The 23,852-nt window shown below is 64.9% G+C and overlaps 3 protein-coding genes across 6 annotated transcripts in view; all 3 read left to right on the plus strand.

Annotated features, from left to right (window-relative positions):
* KMT2D (lysine methyltransferase 2D) overlaps positions 1-16,121 on the plus strand; it is a 30,712-nt gene extending 14,591 nt beyond the window's left edge. Inside the window, exons 32-55 of the mRNA XM_039703289.1 lie at positions 128-1,807; positions 1,968-2,141; positions 2,726-2,874; positions 3,079-5,156; positions 5,249-5,372; positions 5,467-5,554; positions 5,700-5,766; positions 5,952-6,184; positions 6,792-9,902; positions 9,985-10,128; positions 10,201-10,365; positions 10,451-10,607; positions 10,691-10,772; positions 10,868-11,043; positions 11,377-11,525; positions 11,631-11,766; positions 11,846-11,982; positions 12,329-13,499; positions 13,720-13,856; positions 13,966-14,096; positions 14,201-14,486; positions 15,229-15,302; positions 15,404-15,512; positions 15,624-16,121. Of these exons, the coding sequence (XP_039559223.1) occupies positions 128-1,807; positions 1,968-2,141; positions 2,726-2,874; positions 3,079-5,156; positions 5,249-5,372; positions 5,467-5,554; positions 5,700-5,766; positions 5,952-6,184; positions 6,792-9,902; positions 9,985-10,128; positions 10,201-10,365; positions 10,451-10,607; positions 10,691-10,772; positions 10,868-11,043; positions 11,377-11,525; positions 11,631-11,766; positions 11,846-11,982; positions 12,329-13,499; positions 13,720-13,856; positions 13,966-14,096; positions 14,201-14,486; positions 15,229-15,302; positions 15,404-15,512; positions 15,624-15,716 (10,851 nt within the window). The 3' untranslated portion in view covers positions 15,717-16,121. The remainder of the gene's footprint in view (positions 1-127; positions 1,808-1,967; positions 2,142-2,725; positions 2,875-3,078; positions 5,157-5,248; positions 5,373-5,466; positions 5,555-5,699; positions 5,767-5,951; positions 6,185-6,791; positions 9,903-9,984; positions 10,129-10,200; positions 10,366-10,450; positions 10,608-10,690; positions 10,773-10,867; positions 11,044-11,376; positions 11,526-11,630; positions 11,767-11,845; positions 11,983-12,328; positions 13,500-13,719; positions 13,857-13,965; positions 14,097-14,200; positions 14,487-15,228; positions 15,303-15,403; positions 15,513-15,623) is intronic.
* Positions 16,122-18,530: 2,409 nt separating this feature from the next.
* Positions 18,531-23,205, plus strand: PRKAG1 (protein kinase AMP-activated non-catalytic subunit gamma 1). Of its 4 annotated transcripts, XM_039703266.1 has the most exons (12): positions 18,628-18,646; positions 18,727-18,811; positions 20,322-20,425; positions 20,501-20,582; positions 20,658-20,716; positions 20,810-20,855; positions 20,950-21,004; positions 21,090-21,216; positions 21,959-22,124; positions 22,234-22,271; positions 22,409-22,555; positions 22,647-23,205. In XM_039703266.1, the coding sequence occupies exons 1-12, from the start codon at positions 18,641-18,643 to the stop codon at positions 22,743-22,745; spliced, it is 1,014 nt and encodes a 337-aa protein (XP_039559200.1). In that variant the 5' UTR covers positions 18,628-18,640; the 3' UTR covers positions 22,746-23,205. The 4 variants fall into 4 exon arrangements, with proteins under 4 accessions (XP_039559197.1, XP_039559198.1, XP_039559200.1 ...); XM_039703263.1 differs by having other exon boundaries at positions 18,531-18,646; positions 20,289-20,425; positions 20,501-20,716; XM_039703264.1 differs by having other exon boundaries at positions 18,531-18,646; positions 20,501-20,716.
* Positions 23,206-23,443: 238 nt separating this feature from the next.
* DDN (dendrin) overlaps positions 23,444-23,852 on the plus strand; it is a 2,508-nt gene continuing 2,099 nt past the window's right edge. The window contains exon 1 of the mRNA XM_039703261.1: positions 23,444-23,682. The gene's annotated coding sequence lies outside the window, so the exon portion shown is untranslated. The remainder of the gene's footprint in view (positions 23,683-23,852) is intronic.

The raw sequence follows: 23,852 nt of genomic DNA on the forward strand, positions 1-23,852 counted from the left end.
GTGAGGCGCGGGGAGGTGCCCGGCGGCCCCGGCCCAGCCCTGGGGGACATTGTTCTGCCCACCCCCAGCCCGTGCCCGACCCCTGGGGAGGGCTCCCACAGCGCTGACAGCCCGGCTCTCTCTGCAGCAGGCCGAGAGCCAGATCAACAAGCAGACCAAAGGGGAGGGACTGCGCAAGCCTGAGAGGCCCTCGCTGCACCTGCGGATCCCGGTGCCGCCGGGGGCACAGCCCGTCTACATCAGCAGCCCCCCCGCCGCCGGCGAGGGCTTCCTGAAGCCCCCGGCGGGTGCCGGAGGGGGGCCAGAGTCTCCCAGCGAGCTCTTCCTCAAGCTCCCTCCCCAGTCCCCTGCCCAAGTGCCTTCGCACGATCCCTACGGCGCGGCGCCCGCCTACGCGCTGGAGCCGCGCTTCCCCTCGCCCCTGGGCCAGAGCCCCACGTCGGGGGCTGCTTTCCAGCCCTTCCCAAGCCAGCCCCAGCCCCTCACAGCCCCCCGTGTTCCTCCTGACTTCCACCCCACCCCGCCTGGCACCCCCCGGCACCAGCCTGGCACCCCTGATCCCTTCCTGAAGCCCCGCTGCCCCTCCTTGGACAACCTCTCGGTGCCAGGGAGTCCTGGAGCGCGGCCCCCTGAGGCCCTGCTCTCTCCCCTGCCTTTCGGGGAGCAGAAGAAGGGTCTGGAGGTGAAGAAGGAGGATGGGGGAAGCCTGGGGGTCTGCTCGCCCGGCTACGCTTCTGCCATGGGCTACGGCGACTCCCCAGGTGGCCCCCACCTCTCGGCTGCGGAGCTGAAGGCGGCCGACGTCTTCAAAGCCCCCATGACCCCACGGGTCTCTCAGGTAGAGCCGCAGAGCCCGGGGCTGGGGCACCGGCCCACCGACCCCCATCCCCTGGCCCCCTCGCCCCCCGGCCACCCCGATTTGTACCGTCAGTCGCCCTACCTGGACCCCTACTCGCAGCCCCCGCTGACGCCCCGGCTGCAGCCCCCCGAGGCCTGCTGCGCCCTCCCGCCCCGCTCCCTGCCCTCTGAACCCTTCTCCCGCATCCCTGCCAGCCCCCAGTCCCAGTCCAGCTCCCAGTCGCCCCTAACCCCCCGCCCTCTCTCCAACGAAGCCTTCTGCCAGTCCCCAGTCACCCCTCGTTTCCAGTCCCCGGATCCCTACTCCCAGCCGCCCTCCCGGCCGCAGTCCCGGGATCCCTTCACCCCGCTGCACAAACCCCCCCGTCCACAGCTGCCGGAGCCGGGCTTCAAATCAGTGGGGGCGGCCGGTGGAGGTTTTGGGGGCACCCCAGCAGGTGACCCCCACGCCAAGGCAGCGGCCGGGCCACAGCCGCCCTTCGCCCGCTCGCCTGGCGCCAGCGTTTTCCCGGGGAGCCAGCCCCCCATGCGCTTCACCTTCCCCCCGGCCGTCTCGGAGCCTCTCAAGGGCTCCCCGTCCCACCAGCCCCACGGGATCAACAGCCATTACAGCTCTGGGAAACCCCAGAGCTCGGCCTACGCCTCGTCCCCCAGCTTCCACCAGGCCAGCAGCCCGCTGGGCCCTGGCACTGCCGCCCCTGACTCGTACAGCCTCTCGCCCCTGCGGCCCCCGTCGGTGCTGCCGCCGCAGCCCCCGGCTCCCCCGCAGCAGCAGGACCCTTCTGGAACCTTCCTGCCCCGCGCTGCGCTGGGACTGACGGCCGACAAGAGGGAGGAGGTGGCTGCGGGGCTCTCGGCACCCCCAAACCGGGACCTGGCGGAGCTGCCTGGTGCCCAGGACGGGGCTCTGGGCACCATGAGCCAGTCGGAGCTGGAGAAGCAGCGGCAGGTGAGGTCTCTCCTAGGATCCAGTTGCATCCATTGGGGTTTGGGAGAGAATCAAAGGGAAAAACGGTCTGTGCAAGCATCGATGGCTGCTCTGTGTGTGGTTTGTTTTGCTGGTTTTGGTCCTGTTGCCGCTCTGGGCTCTAACACTGATTTCTTCTCAGCGCCAGCGGCTCCGGGAGCTGCTGATCCGCCAGCAGATCCAGAGGAACAGCCTTCGGCAGGAGAAGGAGAGCGCGGCTGCTGCCGCCTCCTCCTCACCGGCTGGCTGGGCACCCGAGGCCGGCGGGCAGAGCTTCGAGCTGAGCCGGGGCATGGCCCCGTACCAGCCGGCACAGGTGGGAGAGCTGGGGCATGGTGGGCACGGGGGTGATGCCCCTGATGGGGGAGCATGGTGGGCACAGGGGGAAGTGGCTGATGCAGGGGCATGGTGGGCACAGGGGAGAGGGGATGTGGCTGATGGAGTGGCATGGTGGGCATGAGGGGAATGTGGCTGATGAAGGAGCATGGTGGGCACAGGGAAGGGGGGAATTGGTTGATGGAGGGGCACTGGGGGAATGTGGGTGATGGAGGGGCATGGTGGGCACAGGGGAGGGGGAAAGTGGTTGATGGAGGGGCACGGGGGGAAGTGGCTGATGGAGGGGCATGGTGGGTAGAGGGAAATGTGGCTGATGGAGGAGCATGGTGGGCACAGGGTAGGGGGGAATTGGTTGATGGAGGGGCACAGGAGGGGATGTGGCTGGTGGAAAGGCATGGTGAGTACAGGGGGCATGTAGCTGATGGGTGGCTGATGGAGGGGCATGGTGGGCACGGGGGGAAATGTGGCTGATGGAGGGGCATGAGGGGATGCAGCTGATGGAGGAGCACGGCAGTGGGATGTGGCTGATGGATGAGTGACTCTTTTTTCCTTCCTCCATTCCAGGACAAGGCTCTCCTCGGGACTCTGGCCACGGCAGCCGGCGCTGGGAAGCTGCCCGGCTCCGTCATGGTGCAGGCGGCGTTCACGCAGGACGAGCGGCTCTCCCGGCCCCCTCCGGCGGCCACGCCAGCCATGCTGGACATCAGCGGGCGGTGGGTGCCCCCTGGCAAGGCGGTGGGCTCAGCATGCACGGGTGGGAGCCAGCAGGCATCACACGCACACCCCCAGCTCGTGGGGATCACTCTGGAGGGAGGGCACGGCTGTGGGTTTTCGGGTGCTTGGCACAGTCTAAGAGGGATGGGGCACAGCGTGTCGGGGCTGTACCGAGCTGGTGCCAACACCACGGTGTCTTCCAGGGCGGCGGTGGGGCCCCCCCAGGCCTTCTACCCCCGTGGGGTCTTCCCGTCGCCGTCCCCGCAGCAGCAGCAGCAGCACCTGTGGCAGCAGCAGCAGCAGCAGCAAGCAGCCGTGGCAGCCCTGCGGCTCCCTGTCACCTCCCGCTTCGCCCCCCCGGCCACCGGGACCCCCATGGGCAGCCTGGGCACCCGCCTGCCCACCCCTGCCGAGGCCGTGCCCCCCTCACCAGCTGCCCTGGGCGCTCCTTTCATCGAGCTACGACACAACGTGCAGAAGGGACCTGGGGGTGTCGTGGCATCTCCCTTTGCCCCCCAGGCACCCCGGCCTCGGTTCTTCCTGCCCGGGGAGGAAGGCACCCCCCAGGCTCTGTGCACCCCCGTCATGCCCCTGCAGGCGCTGCCATCCCAGAAGGTTCCAGCGCCGCTGCCACCCGCGTCCCCCCAGGGAGCTGAGATGGGCAACAGCCACCAGCAGCCCCACGCCAAGGCGGTGCCCCCGCTGCCAGCCCCCAGCCTGGAGCTGCAGCAGCACATCCCCCCGCGCCCGCTGTCCTCCGGTGCCACCCTCCGCCCCGAGGGTGCCAAGGATGGCCCCGCTGCAGAGCCCACGCCGGCCCCAGGGAAGAGCCACCTGAGCCTGGAGGGGGGGCGGCTGCCCTGCGAGGTGCCCGTGGAGCCTGATTTGGATGACGACTTTGGCTCCCACAAGGACTTGGAAGACGATGATGATTTGGCCAACCTTAGCCTGGATCCAGATGTGGCCAAAGGGGACGATGACTTGGACAACTTGGACAGCCTGGAGACAGCAGACCCCCACCTCGATGACCTGCTGAATGGTGACGAGTTCGACCTGCTGGCCTACACTGACCCCGAGCTGGACACTGGTGACAAGAAGGACATCTTCAACGAGCACCTGCGCCTGGTGGAGTCGGCCAACGAGAAGGCTGAGCGTGAGGCCCAGCTCAAGACAGAACCACCAGCGCCCACCTTGAAGCTCCCCGACCCTGGGGACAGCAAAGATGTGACCCTGTCTGCGGAGGATCAGGAGGTGCCCAAGGAAGGACTGGTGTCTGGGATGGGCTTGGGACTCTCTGCCTGCCCCACGGGCGCTGTGCTGGGCCCTGACCCGGCTTTCAAGGCGCAGGGTGCAGAGGTGAAGGCTGGCTCGCTGCCCACTGATGTCAAGCCCAAGCTGGAGGATGGCTGCCTGAAGACCTCGCCCTGCCAGTTCACCACCGCTGGCCCCGAGCGCCTCCCGGTGCCCGTCAAGTCAGAAGCACTGCAGGGCACAGATAAAATCTCTGCCTCCCTGGGGCTCAGTGTCAAACCTGGCCAGACCCTCCTGAGCTCCAGCGCCGGCCCTGCTCGCCTCAGCCTGACTCAGTTCTCCAGCAGTGGCCACACTGGTGTCCCCGTGCTGGAGAAGGATCCCTACACTGCCCCCGGCCGTGGGCTGGCATCTGCCCAGCTGGGTGGCCAGAGCAACCCCTTGCTGGAGAAGTTTGAGCTGGACAGCGGAGCCTTGGGGCTGGGCAGTGCCCGGCACTCGCCGGCGGATGACCTGGACAAGATGGAGAGCTCGTTGGTGGCCAGCGAGCTGCCCCTGCTCATCGAGGACCTCCTGGAGCACGAGAAGAAGGAGCTGCAGAAGAAGCAGCAGATGTCAGCCCACCTGCCCCGTGGCACCCCCCACCTGCAAGCCCCGGGGCACCCCATGCTGCACACAGGGGCATCCGGGCAGCCTCCCGAGGGGCAGCCCCCCCGTCTGGGCACCCCTCAGACACCCCTCCAGCTGGGGCTGGTGGCCCGGCCACCGCTGCTGCCACCGCAGCCCCCCCAGCTCAACGCACCCCAGCAGCGCCCGGCTCTGGGCCCCCACATGGGCATGGGCTCTGGGCAGCCCCATGTGCTGTCCTCGCCCCACGGCGTGCAGGTGGCCCTGGGGCAGCCACAGCAGAGCCAGCAGCAGGTGCTGGTGCAGAAGCCGATGGCCGGGGTGCAGCCCCCCAACCTGGGCCTGAAGCCCCCCCAGCTCGTCATGCAGCAGCAGTTGGCCAACAGCTTCTTCCCAGACACAGGTAGGGGCTGCAGGTGATTTTTTTGGGGGAGCACGGGACCCTTTTGGGTGGGGGACATAGGGCTGAACATGCTGTGGTCTCTGTCCCAGCAGACCTGGACAAGTTTGCGGCCGAGGACATCATGGACCCCATTGCCAAGGCCAAGATGGTGGCACTGAAGGGCATCAAGAAGGTGATGGCTCAGGGCAGCATTGGGGTGGCCCCAGGCATGAACAGGTAACAGACATGGGGATCTGGGGGGCCCAGGGTGGGGCAGGCAGGTTGCTTTGGCTCTGGCTCACAGCCCCTCTCTTGTGTGTGTCCCCCAAAGGCAACAGGTTTCCCTGCTGGCCCAGCGGCTCTCGGGGGGCCCGGCTGTCTCCGAGATGCAGAACCACTTACTGGCAGGGAGCGGGCAGGTGAGTGGGGTGTCCAGAGTGTTTACAGGGGTCTTTTAGGGCTGGCAGGCCAGAACTGGTGGTTTTATGGCTCTCTGAGGGGGTGGGGTCTGTGGGGAGAGGACAGAAATCCACAGCATGTCCCAAACATTCCTCTTTTTTCCAGGAGCGGAGTGGCACAGACCCGACCCAGGCTCGCCCCAACCCACCCACCTTTGCACAGGGCGTCATCAGTGAGTACTGACATGGCAGGGCTGGCATGGTGTGGCACAGGGCTCACCCTGGCCCTGGGGCTGGGGTCTCCACTGACCCAGGGTCTCTGCTTTCCCGGGTTTCTCACTGACCTGGGGTCTCCACTGACCCGCAGTCTCCGCTTACCGGGGTCCCCACTGATCTGAGCCCTCTCCCCGTCCCACAGACGAGGCTGACCAGCGGCAGTACGAGGAGTGGCTGTTCCACACGCAGCAGCTGCTGCAGATGCAGCTGAAGGTGCTGGAGGAGCAGATCGGGGCGCACCGCAAGTCCCGCAAGGCGCTGTGTGCCAAGCAGCGCACGGCCAAGAAAGCCGGGCGCGAGTTCCCCGAGGCCGACGCCGAGAAGCTGAAGCTGGTAACAGAGCAGCAGAGCAAGATCCAAAAGCAGCTGGACCAGGTAGGACCCTGCATGTGGGTGGGCACCTTGTCCCTGGTGCAAATGGGGTGTCCCCAGTGTTAATGCTTCACTGTTCCAAATTCTAGCCTCGCTATTCCTGACTTTACACTGTGCCATCCTCAAATGTGATGTCCTCAGAGTCAATGTGCCATTTCTGGCTCTACTTTTGTGCTGTGCCCAGCACTAATGCTGTGCCAGTCCTGGTATTAATTCCCCGCTGCTCCTGGCACTAACACTCTGCCATTCCTGGCACTGATGTCCCACTATTCCTGGGACTAATTCACTTGCCATTCCCAGCACTAATGCCCTGCTGTCCCCAGCATTTATCCTGTGCCATTCCTAGGGCTGTTGCCTTACTGTCCCTGGCAGTAAAGCCATGCCATTTCTGGTGGTGGTGGTGTGCCATTTCTAGCACTGTTATTGTGCCATTCCTCATGCTAATGCTCCCCTATCCTGGGCACTAAATCTGTGGCATTCCTGCTGCTGATGCCCCACCATCCCCAGTGCTGAGGCTGTGTTGTCTCCCTGTCCCTGGCACTAATGCCATGCCATTCCTGCCACTAAAACCCTGCCATTCCTGGCACTCACACCCCACCATCCCCATCAGGTGCGAAAGCAGCAGAAGGAGCACACCAACCTCATGGCTGAGTACCGCAACAAGCAGCAGCAGCACCAGCACCAGGCCTCAGCCGTGATGGCCCTGAGCCCCTCGCAGAGCCCCCGCCTCATGTCCAAGCTGCCGGGACAGCTCCTCTCAGCACACGGCGTGCAGCAGCCCGGGGGAGCCCTGGTGGGAGCACAGGGCCTGGGCCAGCAGCCGGGGCAGCCCGGGGGGCTGCGCCTGCCCCAGGGCGGTGTGTCCATGGCCGTGCAGCAGGGCCTGTCCTTCATGGGCCAGCAGCCTGTGGGGAATGCCCCAGGAGTCGGATCCTCTGGCGCTTTCTTCAGCGGGAACCCGGCGCTGCGCGGGCTGGCCGCTGACAGCCGCCTGATGCAGGAGCGGCAGCTGCAGAGGATGCAGCTGGCACAGAAACTGCAGCAGCAGAACATGCTGGGACAGGTGTCGCTGCAGCAGCAGCCAGGTGTGATGGGACAGACGTCAATGCAGCAGCCAGGTGTGATGGGACAGGTGTCGCTGCAGCAGCCGGGTGTGATGGGACAGGCGGCCATGCAGCAGCAGGGCGTGATGGGACAAGCATCAATGCAGCAGCCGGGTGTGATGGGACAGGCAGCCATGCAGCAATCAGGTGTGATGGGACAGGCAGCCATGCAGCAATCAGGTGTGATGGGACAGACGTCACTGCAGCCGTCAGGTGTCATGGCACAAGCATCGATGCAGCAGCAGGGCGTGATGGGTCAAACCTCCATGCAGCAGCCAGGTGTGATGGGACAGGCGTCGCTGCAGCAGCCAGGTGTGATGGCACAGGCGTCCATGCAGCAGCCAGGTGTGATGGGACAGACGTCAATGCAGCAGCAGGGTGTCATGGGTCAGGCGTCCATGCAACAGCCAGGTTTGATAGGACAGACCTCCATGCAGCCACAGAGCATCATGGCACAGACGTCCATGCAGCAATCAGGTGTGATGGGACAAACTTCAATGCAACAGGCAGGTGTGCTGGCCCAGACATCGCTGCAGCAGCCAGGCATGATGGGCCAGGCACCCATGCAGCAGCCAGGCGTGCTGGGCCAGGCCCCAGTGCAGCAAACAGCCGTGCCAGGGCAGCCCAGCCTGCTGGGGCAGCAGCAGCAGCAGCCCCCAGCCCCACAGCCCGGCGCAGGCGCTCAGCCCATGGTGCCAAAGCAGCCGGGGCTGTTGGGCAGCCAGCAGAGCCTCCTTGTGCAGCAGCTCTCACCCCAGCAGCAACCAGGCGTGCTGGGCCACGGGCCAGGGCTGCAGCACCAGCCTGTGCTGGGCCACCCCCCAGCCCAGCGCCAGGTTGTCCTGGCCCCCCACCAGCAGCGGGTGCTGGGCTCGCCCCAGCTGACGCCGCAGACTCCGGGGATGCTGAGCCACCGGCTCGTGCTCTCCCAGCAGCTGGGGCAGTCTCGGGCACTGCTGGCTCCACAGCAGCAGCAGCAGCAGCAGAACTCAGCGGCTGCCCAGCCAGGTCTCCTGGGGCTGGGCCAGGGGCAGCCCTCCATCCAGCACTTTCCGCAGCACGGGGCGGGGGGCCAGGCCCCCTCTGTGCTGCACCTGAGTCAGGGAATGCAGCCAGCCCCGGCGGTCCTGGCTGCCAAGGACCAGCCCGCGGGGATGGACGGCAGCGCCCTGCACGCCGAGGGCGGGGAGAGCGGGGGGCAGCTGCACGGGGAGCAGCAGGGAGCCCTCAACCCCCCGGGGCTGGGGGGCCCGGAGCCCCCAGCCCCCAAGCACCAGGCTGAGCTAGGGCAGGGCCAGCAGCTCCTCTTGAGCTCCCCACAGCCCGGTGTCATGCGGGCAGCCTCTGGGCAGCCGGGTGCCCTGCTCGCCCCGCCGCTGCAGAGCCCTGGGGCCGTCCACCCCGAGCTGTCCCAGCAGCACGGGGACACGGCCGGGGTGGCAGAGCAAGCGCTGGGCTGTGGGACAGGCCCAGCACAGGCCATGGTGCCGGCACCGCGGCCCCCAGAGCAGGCAGCCAAGGGGGTGGCGGGGGCCCTGCCAGGGCAGCCACAGCCCCCACGGCTCCAGAGCCCCGTTCAGCACAAAGTAGGGCCAGCGTCGGGCACGGCCGCTCTCCCCCCAGGTCTCCTGGGGCAGGTGCCAGGGCCGGTGATGGGGCAGATCCGGGCGCAGCTCCAGGGTGTCCTGGCCAAGAACCCGCAGCTGCGGCATCTGACGCCGCAGCAGCAGCAGCAGCTCCAGGCCCTCCTGGTGCAGCGGCACCAGCAGAGCCTGCTGCAGCAGAACCAGGCACTACGGACCCCTGGCCCCTTCCCCGGGCAGGCCCCGGACTACAGCTTGACAGCTGCCCGCCAGCCCACTCGTCCCATGGGGCCCCTTTTCCAGCCCCGGGCAGATGCCCCAGCAGAGGCACAGAGCAGCTCTGCCACCGAGCCGGGGCGGGCACTGCCAGGGCAGCCTCCCCAGCAGCCCCTGGCCGAGCTGGTTCAGGCAGCTCTGGCTGCCCGTGGCCCCCAGCCCGGCCTCATCCGCCTCCCCACGCCACCAGCCCCCTCGCCCCTGGGCTGTGCCCCCCAGCACCTGGCCAGCCCTGAGCAGAGCCCCCAAGAGCCAAAGAAGACATCACCGGGAATCCCGGCCTTGGCCCCCAGCCCTGCGGCACCCACGGAGCCAGGGCTGGCTGCCACGCCAAGCGGGGCCCTCCCTGACCCAGCCCACGGCCCCTGGGACCCCGAGGCACCTGGGGTGGACCCAGCTGACCCTGGTGAGACCCGCATCAATGGGGCTGTGCCAGAGGGGGCCCCCGCGGCAGGCGAAGCCCCCCAGGTGTTGGTGAAGCAGGAGCCGAAGGAAGAGGCGGCGGCAGCGGCACAGTGTGAGGTGGATGGAGAAGAGACAGCAAAACCAGAGGCCAACGGGGACCCTGGGGACAGCCAAGCCAACAGCCTGCTGGCCCCGGGTGGGCGCTCCGAGGCTGGGCACCTGCTGCTGCAGAAGCTGCTGCGGGCCAAGAACGTGCAGCTCTCAGCGCAGAGCCCAGGCGAGCTCAATGGGCACATGGAGAACCGGAGCACTGGGGCAGAGCCACGGCCACAGTCGCTGCTGCTGGGCCGGGAGGTGAGCAGCAGGGGCTGGGCTGGGGGTGAGATGGGTGAGGGGCTGCGCTGGCACTGCTCATGCCCTCTTTTTTCCTCCTCAGGACCCCTCCATTGCCAGGAAGCCAGCACCCACCAAGCCTAAGCGGGTCCAGAAAGGCAACGAGCGGATCCCAGCGTCCCGCAAGAAGCTGCGGAAGGATGAGGGGCTGCGTCCTGGCGAGGCCCTCATGAGGCAGCTGAAGCAGGTATGGCAGCGGGCCGGGCTGTGGCTGGGGGCTTCCTTTGCCCTTGTCACCCCCTCACCGCTCTGTCCCCAGGAGCTGTCGCTGCTGCCGCTGACGGAGCCGACCATCATGGCCAACTTCAGCCTGTTTGCACCCTTTGGGAGCAGCCCCATCAACGGGAAGAGCCAGCTGCGGGGCGCCTTCGGCAGTGCTGTGCTCGACAGCGTCCCTGACTACTACTCCCAGCTGCTCACCAAGGTGAGAGGGGGGTTGTTCCCTGGTGTCCCCCTTACCCGGGGGTTCTGGACCATCCTGCTGTTCTCACCCCACCGTCTCCCCCCAGAACAACCTCAGCAACCCACCCACGCCACCCTCCTCGCTGCCCCCCACACCCCCTCCCTCCGTGCAGCAGAAGATGGTGAATGGCGTCACGGCCCCTGAAGAGCTGGGGGAGCAGCCCAAGGACGCCGACCCAGCCCGTGAGCCCCACGGCCAGAAAGGTGAGCCTGGCTGGCACAGGGTGGCACAAAATCCGTGCTGCCACTTGTCACTCCCCGCTGTGACACCTGTCACTTCTCTGTAGATACACCAGCTGTGGAGGTGAAGAGCCTGGACCTGCTGGCAGCACTGCCCACCCCTCCACACAACCAGACTGAGGACGTCAGGTGAGACCCCCTTTGTGGTGACCCCCCACAAATGACATAAGTCCCTCCATGGGTGACACCAGGCCCTGTGGCCCCTGACACCTCCATCCCCACAGGATGGAGAGCGACGACGAGAGCGACTCCCCCGACAGCATCGTCCCTGCTTCGTCCCCCGAGAGCGTCCTGGGCGAGGAGCTGCTCCGCTTCCCGCTTCTCAGCGAGGCCAAGCCAGAGCTGGAGGAGCGTGTGCTGTCCCCCATCATCCCCATCATCCCCCGGGCCAGCATCCCAGGTGGGATGGGCTGGAGGGGTCTGTGGGCTATATGGACTGGGCAGGAGGGAGTCTGTGGGATGTGCAGCACAGGGAGGGGGTTTGGAGCGTGTGTGTCAGGTAAGAAGGGATATGGATGGAGCAGGATGGAGTTCCTGGTCTGGGAGGGGATTAAGGGAGCCAGGGGAAGGGTCCTTGGGAAGTGTGGGAGGGGGATTTTCAGGGTGGTGTATTCCCTGCAGGGATCTGGGGCAGCTGGGTGGGCTCATGGGTGGCTGTTGGTGGGGCTGGGTCTGCACAGTTCTGACCCTGGCTCTGCTCCCCACGGCTCTGACCCCCCTCTCCCCACACCAGTGTTCCCAGACACAAAACCCTATGAGGTCGCAGAGCCCTTTGGGGCTCCACCAGGGAAGGTGGGGGCAGCAGGCCCTGGAGCCCCGTGGGAGAAGGGCAAGAGCAGCGAGGTCTCTGTCATGCTGACAGTGTCTGCAGCAGCTGCCAAGGTGAGTGAGGGGATTGGGAGATTCAAGACCCTTGGGATCCCAGCAGCGACCTAATACAGTGACACCTGTGGCACCCTGGACCCATCCTGCCTTCCTCTCACCTAGAACCTCAATGGGGTGATGGTGGCCATGGCCGAGCTGCTGAGCATGAAGATCCCCAGCTCCTACGAGGTGCTGTTCCCCGACGGCCCTGTGCGAGCAGCTGTGGTTGAGGCCAAGAAGGTGGAGACGGATATGGCCGGTGAGTGTTCACCTTGTCCCCATGGCCCCCATGTCCCCAGGCTGGGACTCCCATGACGGGTGGTCCATCCCTCTCCCAGGAATGCTCGCAGGGAAGGAGAAGGCGTTGGCTGGGAAGGTGCCGGACAGCAGCTCGGAGTGGCTGAAGCAGTTTGATGCAGTGCTGCCAGGGTACAGCCTCAAGGGCGAGCTGGACCTCCTGACACTGCTCAGACAGGTCAGTGGTGTGCAGGGGGCCCCACGGGGCTGGGAGACTGGGAGGGGGGTTTTGGGGTACCCATAGGGCTGTGGCTGTTTGGGGGTAGAGGAGCAGGGACTCTCTGATAGAGGTGCATGGTGGTCCCTGTGTGTCACCCCATGATTGCAGGGAGTTTCCTGGGGGGCCAGGTGGCCATGGGCTGGTGCTGGGTCTGCCAGGAAGGAGTCCAGGAGGTCCTTGCAGGGTTGGGGGTATGTGGGATGCTGATGCTCCTGTGGGGCCAAGGACCCCTCCCTGTGATGTTCAGGGAGGTTGGGGGTCACCATCCCTGCAACTGATCCATGCCTTTCTCCCCACACCACAGGAGAGCCCTGCTCCTGAGAAGACCCTTCACCACTGCTACGTCAACAACGTCTCCAACCTGGACGTGCGGCAGCTCTCTGTCCTTCCCCAGGAACCCTCGCCCCCGCTGTCCCCCTCCGTCCCCTCCCCATCCAGCCCCGCTGAGCCCACCAGGGTCCCCGACCCCGAGGCGTCCCACGAGGCAGCCCCAGCCCCGTTGTCACCACTGCCACCGGCCCCCTCGCTGGCCCCCCAGGAGGAAGGGGCCACAGCTGTCCACTCGCCACCCCGTTTCAAGCCACGCTCGCGGCCTCTGGAGGACGGGGATGAGGCGAGGCCCCGGCTGAAGAAGTGGAAGGGCGTGCGCTGGAAACGGCTGCGCTTCCTCGTCACCATCCAGAAAGGAGGAGCCAAGCGCGACGGCGACAAGGAGATCGCCGAGTTCATCGACAAGCTGGGAACCACGCTGCGCCCCGAGAAGGTGCCGCAGGACATGCGCAAGTGCTGCTTCTGTCACGAGGAGGGCGACGGGGCCACGGACGGGCCGGCCCGCCTGCTCAACCTCGACCTCGACCTCTGGGTTCACCTGAACTGCGCCCTGTGGTCCACGGAGGTGTACGAGACTCAGGGAGGGGCCCTGATCAACGTGGAGGTGGCACTGCACCGTGGGCTGCTCACCAAGTGCTCCCTGTGCCAGAAAACCGGTGCCACCAACAGCTGCAACCGCATCCGCTGCCCCAGCGTGTACCACTTCGCCTGCGCCATCCGCGCCAAGTGCATGTTCTTCAAGGACAAGACCATGCTGTGTCCCCTGCACAAGCTGAAGGGGCCCTGCGAGCAGGAGCTCAGCAGCTTCACCGTGTTCCGCCGCGTCTACATCGAGCGGGACGAGGTGAAGCAGATCGCCAGCATCATCCAGCGCGGGGAGCGGCTCCACATGTTCCGCGTGGGCGGCTTGGTCTTCCACGCCATCGGGCAGCTGCTGCCACACCAGATGGCCGATTTCCACAGCGTCACGGCCCTCTACCCCGTGGGCTACGAGGCCACGCGCATCTACTGGAGCCTGCGGACCAACAACCGCCGCTGCTGCTACCGCTGCACCATCTGCGAGAACAACGGGCGCCCTGAGTTCGTCGTGCAGGTCATCGAGCAGGGCCTGGAGGATCTTGTCTTCTCCGACTCCTCGCCACAGGGTAAGGAGTTGGGATATGCCAGCAAGCTTTGTGCTGGTGGCTGAGCAACACCAGAGGGTGGGGCGGTGGAAGGTGGCTTGAGGTCCCCACCAAGTCCTCATCTTTAACCCGTGGCACTCAGCTGTGCTCTGGTGACGAGGTGGTGACTGGTCACTTGGGCTCTTATCTTGGAGGTCTTTTCCAGCCTAATTAATTCTGTGGTTCTCCCTTCCCTTGGCAGCTGTCTGGAACCGGATCATCGAGCCAGTGGCGATGATGAGGAAGGAGGCCGACATGCTGCGACTCTTCCCCGAGTACCTGAAGGGCGAGGAGCTCTTCGGCCTCACGGTGCACGCAGTGCTGCGCATCGCCGAGTCGGTAGGTCCCAGGTCTCTCCTCCACACTGGGGGTCCACCCTCCTGGGGAAAGACCCAGTGGTTCTGCTGCTGCCTCTTGACTCCTGGTCCTTCCGTGTCCCCCTCTGCAGCTGCCGGGCGTGGAGAGCTGCCAGAACTACCTGTTCCGCTACGGGCGCCATCCTCTGATGGAGCTGCCCTTGATGATCAATCCCACCGGCTGCGCCCGCTCCGAGCCCAAGATCCTCACCCACTACAAGCGGTAAGCGGGGCTGGAATTCACTGGGACAGCTGGGATCCACCAGGAGAGCTGGGATCCCTGGGGATCTCTCATCTCTAACCCTTCTCATCCCCCTCCCCTGAAAGGCCCCACACCCTGAACAGCACAAGCATGTCCAAGGCCTACCAGAGCACGTTCACGGGCGAAACCAACACGCCCTACAGCAAGCAGTTTGTGCACTCCAAGTCCTCCCAGTACCGGCGCCTGAAGACGGAGTGGAAGAACAACGTGTACCTGGCACGGTCCCGCATCCAGGGGCTGGGGCTCTACGCGGCCAAGGACATCGAGAAGCACACGATGGTCATCGAGTACATCGGCACCATCATCCGCAACGAGGTGGCCAACCGGCGGGAGAAGATCTATGAGGAGCAGGTGGGGCTCTGCTCGGGTGCTGGGGGCTCGTGTGGGGACTGGGGCCAGATGTGGAGGGACTTGGGTGGGACGTTGTGGGCTCTGGTGGAACATGGAGGGACTTTGAGAAGGACATGGGAGGAGTCAGATGGGATGTTGAGGGCTCGGGTGGGATGAGAGTGGATTTGGGTGGGACGTTGTGGGCTCTGGTGGAACATGGAGGGACTTTGAGGTGGACACAGGAGGAATCAGATGGGATGTTGGAGGCTCAGGTGGGATGAGAGTGGACTTGGGTGGGATGTTGTGGGCTCTGGTGGAACGTGGAGGGACTCTGAGAAGGACACAGGAGGAGTCAGGTGGGATTTTGGAGGCTCAGGTGGGATGAGAGTGGACTTGGGTGGGACGTTGTGGGCTCTAGTGGAACATGGAGGGTCTTTGAGATGGACTTGGGAGGAATCAGATGGGATTTTGGGAGCTCAGGTAGGATGTAGGTGGAGTTGGTGGGATGTTGAAGGCTCTGGCAGGACATGGGGAGACTCAGGATGTGGAAGGACTTAAGAGGGATATCAAGGGTTCTGGTGGGACATGGAGAGTCTCGGGATGTTGGGAGCTCTGGTGGGACATGAAGTGACTTAGCTGGGATGTGGAGGGACTCCAATGGGATTTGAGAGTCCCCAGTGGGACATGGTGGGGTGGAAGTGGACTCAGGTGGGCTGTGGGGACCTCAGTGCACCCCTGAACCCCCTCTTCTCCTCGGTGGCAGAACCGCGGCATTTACATGTTCCGCATCAACAACGAGCACGTCATTGACGCCACGCTGACGGGGGGCCCGGCCAGGTGAGCACGGGGGGCTTTGGGGTGCTGGGCTACACCCAGAGGGAGCCATGACGTCCGTCTGTCCTGCCCCCGGCTTGCTGCTGACCCTGCTCGTCCCCCAGGTACATCAACCACTCGTGCGCCCCGAACTGCGTGGCCGAAGTCGTGACCTTCGACAAGGAGGACAAGATCATCATCATCTCCAGCCGGCGCATCCCCAAGGGGGAGGAGGTCAGTGAGGGGCTGAGGGGGTGCTGAGGGGGTCCTGGGGGTCCCAGGGAGGGGGGCTGGAGGTGGCAGGGCCGAGCTCTGTGCTTTGGGTGACTCCCCGCTCCCTCCCAGCTCACCTATGACTACCAGTTCGACTTCGAGGACGATCAGCACAAGATCCCCTGCCACTGTGGAGCTTGGAATTGCAGGAAGTGGATGAACTAACTGGGAAAAAAGGGGCTGGGGGCTGCCACCCCCGCCTCAGAGACCTCGCCGAGCCCCCCAGGGCTGCAGGAGGTGCCAGGGGCGGCCGGGCACTGAGGGAGAGCAGCGGCTGCAGCGCTGCCGGCCCTGCCCGAGCGGGACGGACGGACAGATGAACTGGCAACTCAGGGTTTTCTTTGCTTCGTCCTGCGAGGAGAAAAAAGGAGTGGGGGGGCTCAGAAACGCCCCCTTCACCACCCCCCTGCCTGCCTCCCTCGTGGGAGAGCCACGGGGGAGCAGCAGCACCGGGCCCAGCGCGGCCGGAGCGATTGTGCGGAGCCGGTCTGGATATAACGATTATTTTATTTTATTTTATTTTATTGGTTTCTTTTTTTTTTTTCCTTTTTTTTTTTTTTTTTTTTTAAAGAAACTAATAATATTTGCTCGCTAATTACCAAGGTAACACAGACTCCTTGAGCTCGACAATCCGGGCTCTGCCCCGCCCGGCGTGGCGGCGGCCAGAGCTCGCTCGGTTTTTTCCTTTTGATCTCTTTTTTGTTTGTGCGTGTGGACGAGACCCCCGGAGCGGCGGCGGGATGCAGCCAAGACCCCGACAGACACAAGGAGCTTCTGCACCCAAACCTACCTCATTTTAAGTGTTAGATTTGTTTCTTTTTATTTGTTGTTGTTTTTAAATGTGAGCCCCCCTCCATCCCAACCTGCCCCCCCCCCCAAGGAGCAGGGGGGTCTTTCCCTCGGGCTCCAGAGGATGTGGCTTTCCCCGTGTCCCCCTCCTCAGGTGTGGCCCTTCACCAGGACACCTGGAAGGGGGGGACACGGGGACACCCCCTCCTTGTCCCCCCCTCCCCTCAGGAGGTCCCAGCCGTGCCAAGGTGTGAGGTGGGGATGGGGGAGGGCAAGGGGGGGGTCAACCCACTCCCCCAGCTCTGGTGGGGGGCTGGGGGGGCTGGGCTCCGGGGGGGGACCCCGGGGGGCGCCGGGATCTCTTAACGCACAAACACGGCGCGGGGAAGGAAAGGGAGGGACCCCCCCTGCTCCTGGAACGGCGTGGGGTGGGGGTCTCACGGGGGTGGTGCCCCCCCTCCCCGCCCCGGTGCAGTTGGGGGGGGCCGATCTTGAAAAGCTGCTTCCGCAAACTCGTCAAAGCTGCAAAAAAAAAAAAAAAACAAACAAAACAAAACAAAAAAAAAGTTTAAGGTAAAAATCTTTAAAAAAAAAAAAATTTAAAAAAACAAAAAAAAAAAAACAAAAAAAACAAAAAAAAAAAAACAAAAAAAACAAAAAAAAAAAAACAAAAAAAACAAAAAAAAAAAAAAAAAAAACAAAACAAAACAAAAAAAAAGTTTAAGGTAAAAATCTTTAAAAAAAAGAAAATTTAAAAAAACAAGAAAAAAAAAAAAACAGAGGAAAAGCTCGAGTGGGGGGGGATGAGAAAGTTTTAACAGAAAATATACGAGAAATTTAACTTTCAGAGCTGTACATAGGCCGGGGCGTGTAGAAATCCCGTTTTTACCAATACCGGAACCACTGGATGTTATTTTAAATAAAGCGCGTGAGAAGCCGAGGCCGCCTGATCCCTCCTGGGGCTGCTGGGGGGGACAGCGGGGCCATCCAGGACAGCCCTGCTCCTTGCTGTCCCCAAAACCTGTGACCCTGCCCTGGGTGACCCCGAGCTGTGTCCCCAGCCCCGGGACCCTCCTGAGTGTCCCCAACCCCTCGGGGACCCTCATTTCTGTCCCCAACCCCTTGGGGACCCTCCTGTGTGTCCCCAACCACCGGGGACCCTCATTTCTGTCCCCAACCCCCTTGGGGACCCTCCTGTGTGTCCCCACCCCTGGGGACCCTCCTGTCTGTCCCCACCCCTGGGACCCTCGTGTGTCCCCACCCTCGGGGACCCTCCTATGTGTCCCCACTCTCGGGGACCCTCATTTCTGTCCCCAGCCTGAGGGACCCGAGCTGTGTCCCCAACCCTGGGACCCTCCTGAGTGTCCCCAACCCCTCGGGGACCCTCATTTCTGTCCCCAACCCCTCGGGGACCCTCCTGTGTCCCCATCCCTGTGGACCCTTGTGTGTCCTCACCCTCGGGGACCCTCCTGTGTGTCCCCACCGCTGGGGACCCTCATTTCTGTCCCCACCCTTGGGGACCCTCATTTCTGTCCCCACCCCCGCCGTTCCCGGGACCCCATGTCCCTGTCCCCCCTCCCCGGCCATCCCCAGGGGTGTCCCGCCGTGTCACCGAACCCCCGGGGGTCCCCACACCTGTGACCCCCTCCCCAAAACCGTCCCCAAAAAAGGGAACCCGGCGGGAGGGGAAGGGCTCCGGGCAGCCGGGAGTCCGGGAACGGGAGCGGGCGGGAGTGGTGACAGAAACCGGGGGGAACGGGGCCGGACTGGCTCCGGGGACCGGGGGAAGCGGGGCAGGAACCGGGACCGAGAACGGACCGGGAGTGGTTCCGAGAACCGGGCAGGAACGGGGCAGGAACCGGGCGGAATCGGAACCGGGAAACGAACGGAACCGGGACCAGGAACGGAGCCAGAGTGGTTCCGAGAACCGGGCGGGACCGGGACCGGGAACCGAGCAGAACTGGGACTGGGACCGGGGCCGGAGTGGTTCCGAGAACCGGGCGGAACTGAGACCGGGTACCGAGCGGAACCGGGACCGGAGCCGGAGCCGGAGTGGTTCCGAGAACCGGGCGGAACCGGGACCGGGATCGGGACCGGGACTGGGGCCGGAGTGGTTCCGAGAACCGGGCGGAAGCGGGGCACGAACCGGGCGGAAGCGGGACAGTAACCGGGCGGAAGCGGGACAGGAGGCGGGCGGAAGCGGGACAGGAGCCGGGCGGAAGCGGGGCAGTAACCGGGCGGACGCGGGGCCGGAGCCGGGCGGAAGCGGGGCAGCGGCGCCTCGGGACGGAGCGGGACCCATGGAGGTTGTGGGAGGGACAGCGGGGCTGGGGGGAGCCGGGACCGGGACCGCGGCCACGTCTGACCCGCCCCCGTCTGTCCCCAGGACCCCGGCCCCGAGCCTGACCCCGGCCCCGGCCCGGGCCCGGCCGCCCAGAGCCCGGCGGAGCTGAGCCCCCCGGGGCTGGAAGGTGATTCCGGGGCTGGACCCGGCACGGGAGGGGACGCGGTGATTTGGGTGTCCCAAGGGCCGCTGGGGGGGTCCTGTCCCGGGGTCTGGGGGAGCCCGGAGCTGGGTATGGCAGGATTTGGGGTGCTCCATAACCCGGGACATCCCGGAGTCTGGGGTGTCCCGGAGCTGGGTATGGCAGGATTTGGGGTGCTCCATAACCGGGGATATCCCGGAGTCTGGGGTGTCCCGGAGCTGGGTGTTGCAGGATTTGGGATGCTCCATAACCCGGGACATCCCGGAGTTAGGGGTGTCCCGGAGCTGGGACAGGTGGCAGGATTTGGGGTTATCCATAACCGGGGATATCCTGGGGTTAAGGGTGTTCCTGAGCTGAATGTGGCAGGATTTGGGGTGCTCCATGACCGGGGGTATCCCGCAGCTAGGGATGACCCTGGGCTGAATGTGACAGGATTTGGGGTTCTCCATAACCGGGGATATCCTGGGGTTAGGGGCTACCCTGGGCTGCGTGTGGCAGGATTTGGGGTGCCCCATAACCGGGGATATCCCAGAGTCTGGAGTTAGAGATGACCCTGGGCTGAATGTGGCAGGATTTGGGGTGCTCCATAACTGGGGATATCCCAGAGTCTGGGCTACCCCAGAACCCTGAGATGGATGTTGTAGGATTTGGGATGCCCCATGAGTGGAGATATCCCGGAGTTAGGGGTGTCCCAGAGCCCTGAGCTGGGTGTCCTGGAACTGGGAATGAAACGGGACTTGGGGCATTCAAGGGTTTGGGGTATCCCGGGTATTGGGGTGTCCCAGAGCCCTGAGCTGGGAGTCCTGGAACTGGGAGTGAAACGGGACTTGGGGCATTCAAGGTGTCCCAGGATTTGGAGTATCCCGGGATTTGGGGTATCCCTGGTGTTGGTGTGTCCCGGGATTTGGGGCATTCGAGGGTTTGGGGTGTCCCAGGATTTGGGGTATCCCAGGTATTGGTGTGTCCCGGGTATTGGTGTGTCCCAGGATTTGGGGTGTCCCAGGATTTGGGGTGTCCCGGGATTTGGGGTGTCCCGGGATTTGGGGTGTCCCAGGATTTGGGGTGTCCCGGGTATTGGTGTGTCCCGGGATTTGGGGTGTCCCAGGATTTGGTGTGTCCCGGGATTTGGGGTGTCCCGGGTATTGGTGTGACCCGGGATTTGGGGTGTCCCAGGATTTGGGGTGTCCCGGGATTTGGGGTGTCCCGGGTATTGGTGTGACCCGGGATTTGGGGTGTCCCAGGATTTGGTGTGTCCCGGGATTTGGGGTGTCCCGGGTATTGGTGTGACCCGGGATTTGGGGTGTCCCAGGATTTGGGGTATCCCGGGTATTGGTGTGACCCGGGATTTGGGGTGTCACAGGATTTTGGGGTGTCAGGGACTGGGGATACCACAGGATTTGGGGTGTCTGGGCTGGGGGGTGTCCCGGGATTGGGGATGTCCTGGGTTTTTGGGGTTCTCCAGGTCTTGGGGTGCCCCCTGACGCTGCCACCCCAGGGGACCCTCACCGCGGTGCCTACACCGCCTTCATGAAATCCCATCGCTGCTACGACCTGATCCCCACCAGCTCCAAACTGGTCGTCTTCGACACATCCCTGCAGGTGTGCCAGGGCCGGGGGGACACTTTTGGGGCCGGGGAGGCACTTTTGGGGGCTCCCTGACCCCCGTGCCTGCAGGTGAAGAAGGCGTTCTTCGCGCTGGTCACCAACGGTGTGCGGGCAGCGCCGCTCTGGGACAGCAAAAAGCAAAGTTTTGTAGGTGAGCCAGGGCTCCGGGGGTCTCTGGGGGCTGAGGGGGGCTGGCAGGACCCTCCTCACCCTGCGTGCCCCCCAGGAATGCTGACCATCACCGACTTCATCAACATCCTGCACCGCTACTACAAATCCCCCATGGTGAGGGCTGGGGTCTGCGGGGGGCTCGGCTCGGGCTCTGCCTGACCCTGGGTGGCTGATCTGGATTTTTCCTCCTCCTCCTCCTCCTCACAGGTGCAGATCTATGAGCTGGAGGAACATAAAATAGAGACATGGAGAGGTGAGGAGGGTCTTTGCTGGTTGCCTTCTGCCTTTCCCAGCCCGGAGCCCCCCAGTCCCACCCCCCATCCCCTCACCCACCCCTCTCCCCACAGAGGTTTATCTGCAAGACTCCTTCAAGCCACTGGTCTGCATTTCCCCCAACGCCAGGTACCCCGGGGGGCAGGGAGAGGGGCACGGCTGGTGGTGGCACTCCCAGGAACTCCCCAAATCCCCCCTCCCTTCCCCCCCACAGCCTGTTTGACGCCGTCTCCTCCCTGATCCGGAACAAGATCCATCGCCTGCCCGTCATCGACCCCGACTCGGGGAACACGCTCTACATCCTCACCCACAAACGCATCCTCAAGTTCCTCAAGCTCTTTGTGAGTCTCTGCCCCTTGCTGCTGGTGGGGGCCAGACCAGGACCCTCGGCGTGGGCTGTGCCAGGGCCGTGCTGGGACCCCCCAGCCTGGGCTGTGCCTGGTACCTGCTCCAGGTGTTACCCCAGGATGTTCATCCTGGGCTGTGCCAGGGACCACCCTGAGCCTCTCAGCCCAGCCTGTGCCAGGGGCTGCCCCAGGACCCCCACCCTGGGCTGTACCAGGGACCACCCTGAGCCTCTCAGCCCAGCCTGTGCCAGGGGCTGCCCCAGGACCCCCATCCTGGGCTGTGCCAGGCCTGAGCCAGGGGCTACCTTGGGACTCCCAGTCCAGGCTGTGCCAAGTGCCAGTCCAGGCTGTGCCAGGTTCCTGAGCCACGTGCTACCTTGGGACTCCCATTCCAGGTTGTACAAAATGCCAGGCCAGGCTGTGCCAGGTCCCTGTGCCAGGGGCAGCCCTGAGACCCCCCCCTCAGGCCATGCCAAAAGCTGCTCCAGAGCCCTGGGCTGCCCCAGGGGTCACTCTGAACCCCCCAGCCTGGGCTGTGCCAGGTGCCTGCACGCTGGGTATCACCAGCTCTGGGTGGGCACAGTTCTGGTACCTCACCACGCGCTGCAGTGCCAGAGGACCCCCAGGACACCCTGTGGACCCTCCCCACCGCCCCTGCCTGGGGGTCCCACAACCCCCCCAGCTCTCTGTGCTGTCCCCCCCAGGCCTTGGCTCAGTCCCCTCACTGTCCCCTCAGATCTCAGAGGTGCCCAAGCCTGAGTTCATGGCACGGACGTTGGAGGAGCTGCAGATTGGCACCTACAGGAACATCGCCGTGGTTGGCACCAGCACCCCCATCTACGTGGCCCTGGGCATCTTCGTGCAGCACCGCGTCTCCGCGCTGCCCGTGGTCGATGACTCGGGTAAGGATGACCTGTCCTGGCTGTGGCTGTCCCCAGGTGACCTCCTTAGGGGGCCGTGTCCCCTCCGGAGCACCAGGGGCTTGGCTGAGCTGCTCCCCTCCCTCCCCAGGGCGCGTGGTGGACATCTACTCCAAATTCGATGTTATTGTGAGTAATCCTGGGCTGGGGGGAAATAACCTGGGTTAGGGGGGAAATCCTGGGTTGGGGGAAAAATCCTGGGTTGGGGGGACACTGTGGGGGTCTCCTAATCCCAGCTGTGTCCCCAATGCCTGTCCCTGCCCCAGAACCTGGCAGCTGAGAAGACCTACAACAACCTGGACGTGACGGTGACGCGGGCGCTGCAGCACCGCTCCCACTACTTCGAGGGGGTCCTCAAGTGTTACAAGCACGAGACGCTGGAAACCATCATCAACCGCCTGGTCGAGGCTGAGGTAACAGCCCCGGGGTGCTGGGGGGGTCAGGCTGGGGGGAGGCTGGGGTCCCTGCACCCCCTCAGCCCCTCCCTGTGTCCCCCCTCCCCAGGTCCACCGGCTGGTGGTGGTGGATGAGAGCGATGTGGTTAAAGGGATCGTCTCCCTCTCGGACATCCTGCAAGCCCTGGTCCTCCCCCAGGGCCCGTGAGGCAATAAGGGGGGGGAGGTTCAGTCCTCCCAACCCCCCCATTCTCTTCTCCCGTATCACTGTGCCCCCCCCGGGCTGGTGGGGACACCCGGGGAATGCCCCCCACTCACCAGCAGCATCCAGCAATAACCCCCAGCCCTGGGGCAGCCCCTGCTGCCGTGCCCTGGGTGGGGGGGAGCCCACAGCCCCCCATGCCGTGCCCTGCACCCCAAAGCCGTGTGGGGTGATGGGGGCAGCCCTCGACCCCGCTGGGGTCACCCTTAGCCATGCCAGGGCTGTTCCTTGTGTGGCCTCTCGTCCCTGTCACCCTGCACCCTCTCCCTGGGTTTGGGGAGCTCCACCTGGCCTGGGGACCCCCCCACGCCCCCGGGGGTCTCCCCCAGGTTCCCCCGGCTGTGCCCACGCCCGCCACCGCTTCGTGTGTGCAGAGAAACCACGAATAAACACAGACCTGGCACCAGCCTGGCTCCGTGCAGGGCACGGGGGGCACTGGCCAGGGAGGGGGGCTGTGGGGAGGGGGATTTGGGGTGTCCCGGTGGCCCCCCCCGTGGGAAGGGGGAATCTGCTGAGCTCGCCCAGACCCTAAATCCCTGTTTGTTCCGCCTGTGACTTTTCTAAAAAGCCAGGATTGGGGATGGGACAGAGACGGGGACCTGGCAGGACGTGGGGACCCTCTGGTGGGCACCGCGGTGAGCGGGGGGAGTCGGGCAGGGTCTGGGGGAGGCGGAGGGGGCAGCTGGATGTTAGGGCGCCTGGGGGGCTGGCGGGGGTCGCGGGCAGCCGGGACACGGCAGTTTGCAGCCGGGTGCCCGCAGGGGAGGCGCGAGGCCCGGCCGTGCTGAGCGAGGCACATTCCTGGCGGGGAGGGGACAGCCGGCCCAGGGACCCTGTCCGTGCCAGTCCCGGGGTCCGGCAGAGGCTGCGGAGCGCCGGGCAGGTACCGGGGGGCCCGGGGGACTCGGGGGGGGTGCCGTGCCGGTTGCCATGCCGCCGCCGGAGGGTTGCTAAGCTCCGCTCGGAGCCCGCGTGGGCTGCAGCGCTTGGTGCCAAACCCGCCATCGCCTGCTTGTCGCAGGGGGGGGAAGGGATCCCGCGGGGCGGCGGGCT

The sequence above is a fragment of the Passer montanus genome, unplaced genomic scaffold (genome assembly GCF_014805655.1).
Source record: "Passer montanus isolate IOZ18808 unplaced genomic scaffold, ASM1480565v1 scaffold161, whole genome shotgun sequence".
NCBI lineage: Eukaryota > Metazoa > Chordata > Aves > Passeriformes > Passeridae > Passer > Passer montanus.

What these genes read in the sequence shown, in the direction of transcription:
- PRKAG1 (XM_039703263.1), top strand. An exon ending in TGCATTTCCCCCAACGCCAG is followed by an intron (nt 21,005 to 21,089) that starts GTACCCCGGGGG and finishes TCCCCCCCACAG; the next exon opens with CCTGTTTGACGCCGTCTCCT. An exon ending in GCCCGTGGTCGATGACTCGG is followed by an intron (nt 22,125 to 22,233) that starts GTAAGGATGACC and finishes CTCCCTCCCCAG; the next exon opens with GGCGCGTGGTGGACATCTAC.